At 33.3% G+C, this 14,059-nt stretch overlaps 1 protein-coding gene across 12 annotated transcripts in view; it reads right to left on the bottom strand.

The window, feature by feature from the left end:
* The window catches only part of LOC111510194 (uncharacterized), a 144,062-nt gene that overhangs the window by 11,519 nt on the left and 118,484 nt on the right, over positions 1-14,059 (bottom strand). For 11 of the 12 annotated variants that reach the window (XM_074185738.1, XM_074185734.1, XM_074185739.1 and 8 more), the window contains 5 exons: positions 11,568-11,701; positions 11,413-11,507; positions 1,670-1,741; positions 1,036-1,198; positions 549-828 (listed from right to left, as the gene is read on the bottom strand). In XM_074185738.1, the coding sequence (XP_074041839.1) occupies positions 549-828; positions 1,036-1,198; positions 1,670-1,741; positions 11,413-11,507; positions 11,568-11,701 (744 nt within the window). The remainder of the gene's footprint in view (positions 1-548; positions 829-1,035; positions 1,199-1,669; positions 1,742-11,412; positions 11,508-11,567; positions 11,702-14,059) is intronic. The other variant, XM_074185736.1, reaches the window with a different exon arrangement.

Here is a 14,059-nt window from a genome sequence, read left to right as displayed (position 1 = left end):
AAAATAACGATTTGGTGTTGGGAAAGAACTCCAGTAATATTCTACAATGTGTTTATGTTTTGATGTACCCAGTTCCAATACCGATTCATTCAGGCTGAAATGTCTATATTCAAGAAACAAGTTAGGATTGAGAGATATTTAATTGTTATAATTCAGTAGCCTTGTGTAATTTGATATTTTACTTTGAGAAAAAATTGCAATCAGCGAATATATTTGAGAACTTCAGTTTGGAATAAATAAAACAAAACTCATATTTGAAAAGCTGGAGAAACAAAATCTAATGAATTTTTCTTGCCGTTTGTAGAATAGTTGCAATAATTAATTTCTTTCATAATTGTATCTATCATTCAACAGTTTAGTAGGACACGAGGTGCTTTCAATCAGCACTATTCCAAACCATTTTCGAAATTGACAACTTCAAAAAACCCTGGCGGTTATTTGGTATTCGATGAAGGATTCATAGCTTTATCACACTTCATATATATATAGATCAAAAAACCAAACGAATGGAGATGAAGTTTGGCAAATGATGAAATTTAAATAATTACCATGAAAAGTTTATTTCTAATTGACTGTATTTCTTGTTTCCGTTCTTCTCTTCTTTCATCCCTGGAGTTTTGTTCCCCGTGTTCCCATTTGTTTTTTACTTCGGACAGGTTGGTGAAATGGAACGGTTTTTCCTTTTGTACCCTCTTAGCCTTATACAACGTAGGATCTTCGCCTTCTGGAACATCTTCTTCAGCCTCTTCTTCCGTGTCACTTCCTTCGACTGGGATGCCGTTTAAGGAATCATCAGAGACGCCTATATCCATGCCCTTTTGTTGAAACCTGATGAAAAGTTGATGTTCAATCGGACTGACTATATACAATTGTTCATAAAACTTATCTATACTAGCTTTAGTCAGTGAAACATCAAAAAACATATCAATCTTATCTAAGCTGTAAAAATTATATTGCTATGGATTGAGTTATGAACTTGTTTCACGCGAAAATTGGTCTACAGGAATATCAAAATGAATTAATGAATGAAATTACTTGGCAAGTTTAGACAGGATGGATGGTGATCTTTTGACGTTAACTGTGGCAGTCCCCCTGTCGGTTTCTTGAGTTTCTGTTTGATACTGTTCAAACACTTGGAATCTCTCTTTAACATTCAAACTCTGCAATTCTTCCAGACCTAAGTCAGGCTTGTCACTTGCTAAAATATAAAAGTTCAATTATTATAACATCACTCTTAGTTAGATACTGGTTTCGTTAAATTTTGTTAGCGCTAGTAGTTGGCATTTTGTTAATAGAACAACTATCAAAACAAATTAATGAAGTTGATAATTTTGTTAATTGAGGATAAATTGAAGTATGTTGATGCCATTTTCGAAAGTACTTTTTGTGAGTTCAAATATTCAGATATTAGAGTCGTAATAAAAAAATATACTTTTTATCATTCGTTTATTCTTTCTTGCTGCATTGAAATTGAAAGTGTGTAGGTATCGCGGAAGAGAAATACTATCGTTAATTTAAAACTTCATGCGTTCAAGCTTTTTCCTGCGAATTTTTTCGCCAAAGAAGTATGCATCAAACGAATAAAATATGTGAATCACAGGCAACATATAGATATATCAGTGGTTTATTGATTCAATTAGTAAAAAAGGCACAACACACATTCTTGTACCTCTTACTACATCTGGGGGTAATTCTAGAGGTTGATTCTCTCTTATTATAAGTTCGGGTTTCCTGGGCCTTGCTGAAATAATTTTTGTTAATTTATTTTAAAATATTTTTGAAAATAAAATGGTCAAAATAAACTTTATAATATTAGTTTCTACTAGCAAATCAATGATAACTTTAATACATATCTGTGTTACCTATACATAAGACATGAAAGAACAAACATGTTCAGACAGACATAAAATTGTAGAATTTTGTGGATTCTAGGTTTTGGGGGTCCACAGAAAAAGTCTTGAGAACCTTTAAATCAGTTCAGAGTTATTTCACGCCTATTGTACTATGTTTACAATAAGCATGATGAAAGGCTTTGAAATATCTTCTTTTAGTAAGACAGGTATGTCTCCAATATTGCCGAACAACCCAATATTGCAGTAATAAACAAGGTTTTTAACGGAAATTATTGCACAAAATGAAATGAGACATATTTCGTTTGTTAAATATTAATTTCAAATTTTACAAGTGGTGTATGAAACTACTGTGCAAAATACGCCTATAACAAAACCTAATAAAGTGAATTCAAATAACAAAACTAACATGTGATTGAAGTTGACACTGCGTAACTCAGCACACGTACCTACTGATTCGACAATTGTGAGAACTACTTTAATGTAGTATATTCTGTAGATAAATAGGTGAGGTACATTTCTTTCATGAATTATCGATTTAAATGGACTATTTATTCTGCTTCCAGCAGCCAAATGATAGACAAAAAATGCAGTATCATGTACTTACAGAACACAGATACAGATACTCACTTAGACTGGTACCTAGTACTAAGTGAATATCGCGAATACTGAAAGATCTTTGAAATAATGTGGAGAGATCTCAACAGTTTGAGACAACATAGGGGTAATAAACCAATTTAAAGGTTGTAATTAAAAAATGAAGAACTATCTCCTCAATGAGACGCCTGCTAAGATTAGCCCTACTCCATATAAAACTAACTATTTGAGACAAATAAATAGAGTTAATTACCTGTCATTACCTACAGTGGTGTATAGATATATGAGGGTTACCATTGTTAATTATTTCAGTTTATTGTATTCCCTTGAAAAATGTCCTTATAGGACAAAACTGCAGTAAGGATACTTACAAATAAAGTGGTAAAAAAAGAAAGTTTTATTTCTCATTTTTCATTAATAAATACTACTGCTTTCTATTTACGGATTGCAGAATGTATTCTCATTAGAAATGAATAAAACTTCCGAATTGAAATACAAATTTCGGGATTCAAATTAAACCGAATAATGCTGTTTCATTTCCTGAACGAATGCAAATACATCTTTCTTTAAAGAGAGTGAATTTCTCTATGATATGACGTGAAATGCGATAAGAATTCTTTCTATCATTGCGAAACAGTTTTCAAGAAATTACTGATCTGAGATAGGATTGATCATAAAGATATAGAATGCAAACAAAACACATCCAAGATACATTATACTTCGAAATGAACAAGTCTGGAGATAATTTAAAAATTGAACAAGGTGATTTAAGCTGTGGAAATAGTTAAGATTCTTCTACAACGATTCAAAAATTACCGCGTACTCTTGGATACTAAGGTACAGATGAAATAGGTGGGCATAATGCATCATATCTTGAAACGAAAAACATTTCATTTTTAGTAAATGTACTAAACGATATTGAATGTTGGTGTTTGAGATGTACCATTCAAATATTCAATCTGCTAATAGAAACAGATATCATATTTGTCAAAAGCATTGTCAACATAAATGTTTTTGACATTTTTCGCATACCTACATATCAAAAGTTTGATCAATAAACTAACTTCAATTAATTATAAAAATTAGTTATATCCCTCATTCACTCAACTCAATCGATCAAAATGAGTGCACTTCCATGATTTTAAAAACTTCAATTTCTTTAACGTATAATACTCTGAAACATAAAATTAGTATTCACACAACATTTCGAATATGATGGACTCAAACACAATTGTCTAAATTTGGTGCATTCAAAATGTATCTTTTGAATTAACTATCACGAGATTAGAAGTGAATCTCAACTCATGAGGAACATTATATCGGAAGGAAACAACAGGATCTCAAAAGGATACCCACTTATCCGGATAGCACATCCTTCTCCTTTTCTTTATGAACTTTATTTGAGAATAAGCAGGCCCACCATAAGAGTACAACAGATTTAGCGGATTCCTGCATACATTTTGTTGAAGGAAAAAAAACGATAAATAAATAAGTGAAAGTGATAAGACCAAACAACTCACGATAAACGGAAACAATATTGGGCGCGGCCGATTACATTTACAAACAAAAACTGCTGATTAACACTGTTTCATCTTTAATTTTTTCAAGTAAACGGATTTTATGAAATAACCAATTTCAAAGGTTAGAACTTTAAAAGTGAAAGTTTTTGGAAACTGTCAATTTACTTCAAACCCTATCAGAATCACAATTACCTCCTGTGACATTCACCAACTTTATTACCATTCTTAATGATGATCCTAGAGTGTTTTTCAATTCCATATACCTATAAACACATATTTGCTTGGGTTTAGAAAATTTTTTTTTTGTTTCAGTGAAATAAACTCTATTTTTATGCAAATTGGAACAATAAAAAATAATATATATGTATATATATATATATATATATATATATATATATATATATATATATATATATATATATAAGAACATATGATAATAAATGTGATCCAATAACTAACATTTACATATTCAAGGAAGTACCATCAAAAATTTTACCTTCTTCCATCACAAGAACAACTCGCGCCAATCACCAAGATTCGATTGTTTAAAACAGAGGCAACTTACCACCAGCAACCTCGTTACAAACGCGCTTTTATCGGGAGATACATTCCTCCTTTAGAACTACGTTCGTACTGATAAAACCACAGTTAATGATAATATTCACCAACTGCTCCAACTCGAAATGACTCATGTAAATATCGCGAATGTACGGTTACTTTAATTTTGAAACTGTATACATATGCTCGAACGGGTACAGTAACCAACTGACTCTCGGTTCGCAAAAAATGCGGACGAGAGAAGAATCTCTTGAAACTCCTTCTCACGACTGGAAACAATCGGATTTCGTATGAATAAAACATAAAATAATTCTCACTTAGTTACCGTATTCAGTTCGAAAAATGGTAGAAAGTGAACTATTTTGATGAACTACATACATTATTAAAGAGTATTAAATCAAAGTTAATGATATACGGAGGATTAACTGAATTAGTTTCTTTACATCCTCGTAGGAGTACTGTTATAATTCCCAGAACGGGAAAAGAACGAAACATTGTTCATCCATATGTAAAAAATTATTGGTTGGGAACGTAGTCGCGGAATATATTTTTTATAAAATTACTTAAAACGTTATTATCACACTAATTAATTCCATTATGAAACAAAGGATGAGGCAAAGGAACGTGTGGATAATATAGACGCAGATATTCTTGTATAATTTCGTTTGTTCGAGGTTAGAATAAATGCCTGCTTCTACCACTTTTCTACTAAGAATTGTTGCTAATTTTGTTTATGTCCAAAGCAATACGCTGTGTGATACGATAGCCTGCTAGGACGATAGCCTGGTGGGATGACGTTGGTGGTTAGTTCCACTCACTCAATCAACTGCTATGTGAACCGGTGGTTCAAACCGCAAACCGGACGATCGATTTTCACTTCCTATCGTCCAACCCGTGTTAGGAATCACACGTTAAAAGGTAAGACCTCGTTAGTCCTTAGCTCGCACAAGTTTCGACTTTTGAGAGTTGTCGTTCGTAGATGGGCGACAGCTGTATAACGGAAAAACAGATTTTGATATAATCGGAAAGTAATCTATCCATCTGGTGAATAAACGGTTAGCAGAATGGTAAGTAAACAACTCCGCATAACTCTTATGATAAATGACACTCAGTTGAGTTAGTTGGTTCGTTGCAACTCTGCAGTAATGCTTTTCAAAATATGATTAACAAAAATAACTCAGTAGCGAAGTGTTAACAATTCTAGACATCTTATTTGCTTCCGAAACTTTTTATTTATTTACTTTCGAATCAGACAGGTTTTTTTATCTCAACGATTTGGTTTATTCTTTATTGAGAACTTCCTCGTGAAAGTTTTTTTAGCCGATTTACTAATCCTTCCGTTTCATTATTGAAGTTGTAAAGGGGCATTAAATATGTATTTCCTAAAAATTGTCTGCCACAGCTCATAGGAATTTGCAAGTGTGGTAGTAAAAACGTTCAATCTTAGGCATCCGGAAAAAATGCAAGGGTGTGAGATCAGATGTATACGAAAATATGTATTGGAAACTAGAAAAATCGAGAAATATGGAAAAATTAGACGTTTGTCGAAATTACTTAGTAAGTGATCGACCGTAAATGTTTAAAAATGAATGAACAGTTTTTTTCTGATTGACTGGCCGTGACTGGCCGTAATTTCACAAACTAGACGTAACGATTTGATTTTCACACAACTAAAAAAAAAAAAAGAATTAACTTTTAGTATGTTATTCACTACGAAAAAGCTACTGTAATAGCGAAACATGTCGTGATATTTTTGAAAATAAAGTTTGGGAAGATCAAATTCTTAGGTGTAGTTTGTGAATGAACAGTGTTAGTTTGTCTTCCAATGGTAGATTTGTTGACGTCAGTTATCGCAGAACATAAAGTATTGTTGAAAACTGTTACTTGGTCTAATGTAGTATTATTTATTCACTGTTGTTGTTTACTGTATTCCAATAACGTTTTTTCTAATGCAGAAAAAATATTGATTTTTGCAACCTACCATCGAAATATTATATATGTTAAAGCAGCTGCAAGAATTTTCAACAAATCATCCAAACCATCAATACCTACTTTGAAGAGGTAGTGGATAAATTTGTAACTTCTGGTCCCAATAAAAAATATGAAGAATGTTAGAAATGCTAAAAGCAGGTAAAATTGCAGTCTTGGGCCATTTACAAATAGATAATCGACAATTATCAGAAAGATGGCTAGAACATTTGGTGTATCAGTTAGTAATAATATTCGGATTTTGAAAGCCCACAAATTAATTACTTTCAAAACAGGGCTAGTTCACGAACGAGACTAAGTTGATCCTGATCGCTGACTTCAGTTGATATTTTTTTTCAGCTGAAAAAACTTTCATGTTGAATAGTGAAATAGACATAATGAATCCTCATTTGATGATGGAAACATATCATTAAACTCTACGAAAATTGAATGCTTGGGCCGAATTTCCAATTGGATCATTCCTAATGAAGGTATCATCAATCGAGATACATTACAAGAATGAAAAATTACTATAAAACAAAATAAAGGTCCAGCAGGATGGTGCACCTTACACTTAGATGCTCGTGTGAGATGAATGTTTCTAATGAATGCGATGGATCGGCAGACCAGTGGAGTGGTCAGCTAAATCATCAGATGTCACACCTCTGCTTTCATTCTGATAAAAATTTACTCTACTATATAAGTTCTGAAAATCGAGAAGAACTGTTCACAAAGGCTGATTGCTGACCTCCCGGACATCTTGTATAATGCAAGGAAAGGTTAAAGTTGATTGCATTATTACATAAAACTTGGTGTAAATTATTTTGATCCAAATATCCACTGATTTTGTCCCCAGTGATGTTTTTTGTTGTTAATTTTCCTCAATGAAAGAAACGACCGCAAGTGTTAATTTTTTTCTTGAATAAAATGTTTGTCGAATTTTTCGAAAATAATCAAATCTTAACAACAAGCTGCTTTTTCGCATACTGAAGGCGCATTCGAATCAATCATCTAGATGACGAAGAGAAGAATGATCGACGAAACAAGCTACAGGTGGATACGGAAATAATAGTGGCGTTAGGAGCAAGGAGCTCTCCTTAGGGAGAGTTTTGCCCAAACTCATGGAACCTAGTAATGAAAGAGTTTAGGTCATACTAAATATAAATAGTAGGCTATGCCGACAACTGGGTCATCTTACTCCAGGAAAAATATAAAAATTTTATGAGAGGATGCATTCAGCATTCCCACATAGGATGAATTGATGGGAGTCATATTAGATCTCAAACTGACCTGGAAAAACATTTACTCAGAATAAACATAAAGGCTGATGTAACACAAAAATATACTTCGTGCTCATGGTATATACAATAAAACTTGAAGAATGGCTCTTAAATAACATTATAAAAAAAGAAGTAACTTTTTCTGAAAGTTACTTATTTGCATGATCTACACATCTTTGTATAGAGTTAATTTTTGAAATTGGTTGCTTCGTTCCTTTCTTTGGAAGATTCCCACATTTTTTGTATCAAGATGGAGATGTAGAAGGCCAAAAACTTTCTTTCCCAAACATTAATCTTTACTGAAATGATACCCTTTCAATTAAAAAAAAAATAACGTAATGAAAAATCAACTATCGTTCTCGCTCTTTCCTGCAAGGCACTTCAGTGAAGCGGGGGACGCGGAGAATTTATGAATCGAAATTTCGTGCACTTCCTTCTCATTTTACATTTTTCTACAGTTTATCGACTCCGTCTTATGTTTCTTTTTGTAATTTGCGGAATCGAGAGAGAAATATCCCAAAGCGGATCGAAAGTAACAGAACAGTGACCACAATAATATGTACATTTTAAAGAAGATTTCAATTGTCCGACAAAGTATTCCACAATCTTCGAGTTTTCTATCCTCAAGTAACTCGACCAAATTTCTTGAGTTTTTTCAAGGTCGTTCAGATTTGTGTCTATCTTTGGTAGATGCAGTCCGGGGTTTTCTCTTATTTGATTTAAATATTCGTGCTGTCTCTTCAACAGATATCATAAAAACTCCTGGGCGTCTTGTTGACATTGCATCTTTGGATTTTCAGTGAAACTATATTCACAATACTGACTGACAAATGGTCTGACCAGACTTCGTTATTCACTTTGGCGAATTCATAGATTGAGGTGTTTTTCATTCCAGAAATGTTAATATTCATGTACTCAATTGAACATACAGTGATTTTCCTTAATTTCCCTCCCTTTTATTTTTTGAATGGGTTAAATCAAAAAAATTTAATTTGGGATAATGAAATTAATGTATGAATACTTTATTTTGAAGTGAAATTGACAGATGAAACTTTCAAGATGGCGACTGGGCGCCATCTGGGAAAAAAATTAAATGGAAAGATGAAAAATGAAAAGATGTGTCTTGTGACACATCTTTTTGATGCTCCTGACCTAGAATATGATGTCAATATCTTCAACTACTACAAAATGGCGGAACTTTAAATAATTGCCTGAATACATTGACATTTAACTACATAATATGAGGTAATAAGCTTGAGGTCAGTTCAGAAGATGCTCGAAATGGTTGCCGTAAACTTTTTGACATATGAACAGCCTATCCGATATTTCACGCCGAACATTTTCGAACACAGTAACGTCCATATCTCTACAAATATTTATTATTCTCTGCCGTATATCCAATATTGAAGCAGGTTCAGTTTCATACACGTTTTGCTTCAAACAGCCCCATAAAAAAAGTCCAAATTGACACATTTGGTGTCCAAAGGTGTTAAATCTGGCGAGCGGGCTAGCCATTCTGTAGGACCTCGACGGCCAATCCAACGACTGGGAAAAGTAGTATCCAAATAGTTACTTACTTCTCTGGAGTGATGTGGTGGTGCTCCATCTTGTTGGAATACAATATCCATATCGAATTCATTAGGATTTGCTTCGACGATTTCAGTGATGAGAGGGTCAACAGTAGTTTCCATTCAAATATAGTTCTCCTGTTGAATTTTCATCAATAAATACAGGTCCTACAATATGGTTTCCCAATATTCCTGATCGAACGTTAATTTTTTCTGGATATTGGGTATGTGTTTCCCGGAAAACGTGAGGGTTGGGTCACTTCAATAACGGCAATTTTGTCTGTGAACATTGTCGTTTAAAAAAAATGTACATCCGTTACTAAAACAAATATTGTTGAGATACGTAGGATGCCTTGCAATGGTTTCCATCATGATTTCGCAGAATTCTGTTCTTCGATCAGGGTCATCTTCAGTTAATTGGTATACCATTCTAATTTTGTATGAATGATACATATTCCTCTTCAGAAGTCTCCACACAATAGAAGGAGACACCTTACAAACATTCGCGATGGAATAAGTAGACTGTTCAGGATTTACTACCATCTCACCAATTATTTGCACTTGCTGTTCTTCCGAAATGGATGGATGACCTGAGGGCATTTTGTTATGTACACTACCGATAGTTGTGAATTTGGATACAAATTTCCTCAAATATTTTCTACAGATAGGACGATTTGGAAAACGTTCATTGAAAATCCTTTCGGTCTCGTGAAAGTTACGCGTCGCACCGTAAATAAAAATCGCTTAAATTTGTTCTTCCAATGGACGAGAATTGACCATTTTAGAGAATGTTGACGTGGTAACTTTCTACTAGTAAAACCGAAAAATGAGAATATTCTAACTGAACAATGATGTTCATTGTCGTACCTACTGAAATTTTTTGTCGTTTTTGTAAACAAAAAATAACTCAACAAACTTTATTGGGTTGTTGGAATGGCCATATGGCAGATAAAAAGAAATATTTCTAGAAATATCGATATTAATGTGTTTGTCTTCAGGAAATTATTAAATGTTCCGCCATTTTGTAGTAGGTGAAGATATTGATTTCATATTCCAGGGTTGTGAATTATTCGTCAGGAGCTTCAAAATGATGTGTCACAAGACTTACCTTAATTTTTTCCCAGATGGCGCCCAGTCGCCATCTTGAATGTTTCATCTGTCAATTTCACTTCAAAATAAAGTATTCATGGATTAATTTCATTATCTTAAATTTAAATTTTTTGAGTTGACCCGTTCAAAAAATAAAAGAAATGCACAGTATACAGCAAAAGACACAGGTTCCAGAGTTATTCAAATAATACAGTGAAAAATTGGCTAAATATGTTATTTTTTAGATGACACCAGAATTGGCAGCATATTAGATGACCGTCGAATTTTCATTTTGTTACTCTATCTAGTTAGGCTCTGTAGATATATTCGTTCATTCCTTTCCATAAAAGAATTGTTGAAGAATACCTTCTAGCACGAGGTGCAACCGTTCTGGACTCGCCTGAATACTCACCAAGTATTATGTCGTCAAAATGAAATTGTTTTACTGAAATTTACTTCTAGACTCGTAGTTGGATCATCAAGTTTCATTAGCAATAGAACTGGCCTATACTTGATGAAAATCCATATTAAAACTCATCAATCGTTATTGTAAAACCCTTTACAGTGAAAATTATACAATAAACTGTATTTTCTATGTGCACAAGTCACAAATTTCTTTATTAGTGACAAATGGAAAAAATGAATTCTTACGACTTAAAAAACTTAGAAGTAAGGATTAGTGTAACTTCTTTGATGAGCTCCCATGAAAATTCATCAATGGGCCATCTATTTAGGCCTATATTTCTTTACAAATAATAGGAACCTCTCAAAAATTAATAAAATATCCATTAGGAAAATGTATAGGTCCTGAAACATTATTTTTAGCACAAGAAGGATGTTACAAAACGGGTACTGAAATAAAGAGAACATACGCAAGTATCGTACTTTCAAAGTACGAATGCTATCATGTATCATGACGTACAGAACCTTCAAAAGATATAGGCTTGACATTTCATCAACATATATTTATTGTAATACTTACGTGGTGACTCTTCCTCTACGGCTTTTGGGGCAAATAGAGATTTGAAATGGGGTTTGCAATATAAGTTTCCTTCATGGCTAACGTAGGTTTCAACTCTACAAAAATGCAAAAAATACTGTTGACATCTTCCTCCCAATTACTCACAAAGTACTCACGTTAATTGTTTACTGCATTCCGTACATCTAAAGCAGTTTTTGTGCCAAATCGCTTTCTCGGCTTTGATTTGTTCCATTTGAAATACTTGTTTTGAACAAGCTTTACAATTTGTAGTGTCAAGCGGCTGTGCTCCCTGAAAACAAGTGTAACTGGTAAACAAAACAGTGATGTTGATAACAACGGAGTGCACAGAGTAAAATTCAGGGAATGAAATATTTCGAGTAGTATTTTTACTTTATCACAAAAACGAAAATAACAACAAAGAATTTCCAAATGGAAATGGAATCAGAATACTTAAAAAACTAGTTAAATATGAAATGATTTTCTTAACTGTATCAAACGCCATTTTGTGATTCAAATTCCTTTTCCGCCTTCGAACCACAACTAAAACCGAAATGTAATCAGTTTCCTTTAATTATCATCTCTGTCATGTAGCTCTCTTTCTCGATAAGTTAAATCTAATCTAATGTGATGATATCCGAGTCAATATTTGAAGTGAATCTTACGCACACTTCTGAAAACATCTAAGATGACAATAAAATGATTTATTACTCAGGCCAATATAAAAAATGTACACAAACAAATGTCGACAAGTCTTTGAGTTATCTACACATTTCGTACTCATACAAAAATAACTTGGAATCTTCAGGTATAAGCATATTTTAGAGTATTAATTAATTAAACAAACATTTTCAATTCTATATATTTTAAAATGTTCACTATCAAGCTTCTATTCAACTTGTTCTGTATGAATGTATGTAATTATAAGTTTTTAAAGAATTAGCTAAATATCGCCACAATATAATTCAAATTATTTAATGTAATAAATTGATGGACTTGAATTTATCAAAAACTATTTTCTTCTTTGTATGCTAATGAAAGCTTGTTTGTAAAAGTGTTTCAACTATTAACTATATTAATTTGAAACTACCGTTGTTTACAAATTATGTGAATACCACTAGGAAAATATTACTTTAAAAGAAAATGTTTTTGGAATACAATTAGATACTATATAAAATTTCAGAATTATTGATTTGATAAAAAACAACGTGAACCTTTTTTTATATCACTGAGGCGAACAAAAATGTTTTCCTTGAAATTTTCGTCTATTTCATATAAAACATGAATTTCGAACTATTTGGTGAAAACATTAAACTTTCTGTAGCTAATTTTTTTTAAGGAGAAAGAAATAATCATGTATTTCAAGTTTCATGATTGCTGGATCGATTTCAGCTTGAGAAATGGTTCTGATACAGATTCTGTGAAACATGTTCATTCTTACGAATCAGTAGACAGTTGTTCTGAAAATCTTGCGAAGAAAATTGGATTAGACAATTTATGAAACACTTGCTACATGAATAGCATTTTACAAGTGTTGTTCATGACGAAGAATTTCAAGAATGAGGTTTTAACGATGAACGAGAACGAGACTGTTCCTACTTATTCACCAAACTCAAACAATTGTTCATGCAGTTGCAGTTTCGTAAGAATATATCATCTCTCCCGCCAAGCGATTTCCTGGAGTCTTTGAAGTCCACTAGATACTCGTTAGGACAACAAGAGTATTGCTCCGAATTCTTGGGGTTCTTGTTGAATACTCTTCGTGAGCAAAAAAATAGTAGAATCAATACTCCTGACCGCTCCGGATTGAATGATTCTGTACAGTCTATCTCGTCTTGTGTGTGTAGACCTTCTGCTAGAAAAATCCTCACTTGTTTACTTTGTAGTAAATGTTCGAGAGGTTACTAGCGTTTCCTAATATAACTGATAAGCAGTCCGTGCAAAGATCATTGTTAAATCATCTGGAAATGGAACTTTTAACGAGTGATGATCAACTGTATTTATGATGCACTGTTTGGAACCTTTGGTGTAGTAATGAATATTACTGGAGTTCTTTCCCAACACCAAATCGTTATTTTTAACACCTCGACACGTGTTTCGATCACCAAGTGATCATTTTCAAGAGGAAGATCAAACCAGTTTGATGTGTTGGGAAAGAACTCCAGTAATATCAATTGTATTGACAAACATGCGCCAAACTGACTATTATAAGAAAACAAGTATAGCTGATGCACCAGTCAACCAAATAATAACACTGATGATCTCCAAACATGACTCAACCTCTGACGGAAGCACCAAACTCTCACGAAGGTTCGAAATAGATGAACATTTCAATCTAGCAACCACTATTATAATTATCATGCAGTCATTGTTCTGCCGTTGAATCTGGCCATTATTACGCATTGGTCAAAGACGAAACAGACTGGTTTAAGTTTGACGATAGTCGTGTCACTAAGTGTTCTGGCGATGTCTTGAATTTATTGGAGCCTCTGGAGACACCCTACATTGTGTTTGATGAGAGAGGATATTGGCTGATCAAGATCTTCAGATGATGCTACCGCCTACCGGTGATCGACGCCGATCACCGGTAGGCGTGTGTGCCAGGTCCCGTTCCCACATGTGGTTCACTATTGGAATTTGGACGACCGGT

Source organism: Leptinotarsa decemlineata, unplaced genomic scaffold (assembly GCF_025532065.1).
Source record: "Leptinotarsa decemlineata unplaced genomic scaffold, Ldec_3_MD MMD2_tig00078346_RagTag_RagTag, whole genome shotgun sequence".
NCBI lineage: Eukaryota > Metazoa > Arthropoda > Insecta > Coleoptera > Chrysomelidae > Leptinotarsa > Leptinotarsa decemlineata.
This window is presented reverse-complemented; position numbering and strand designations above follow the sequence as displayed.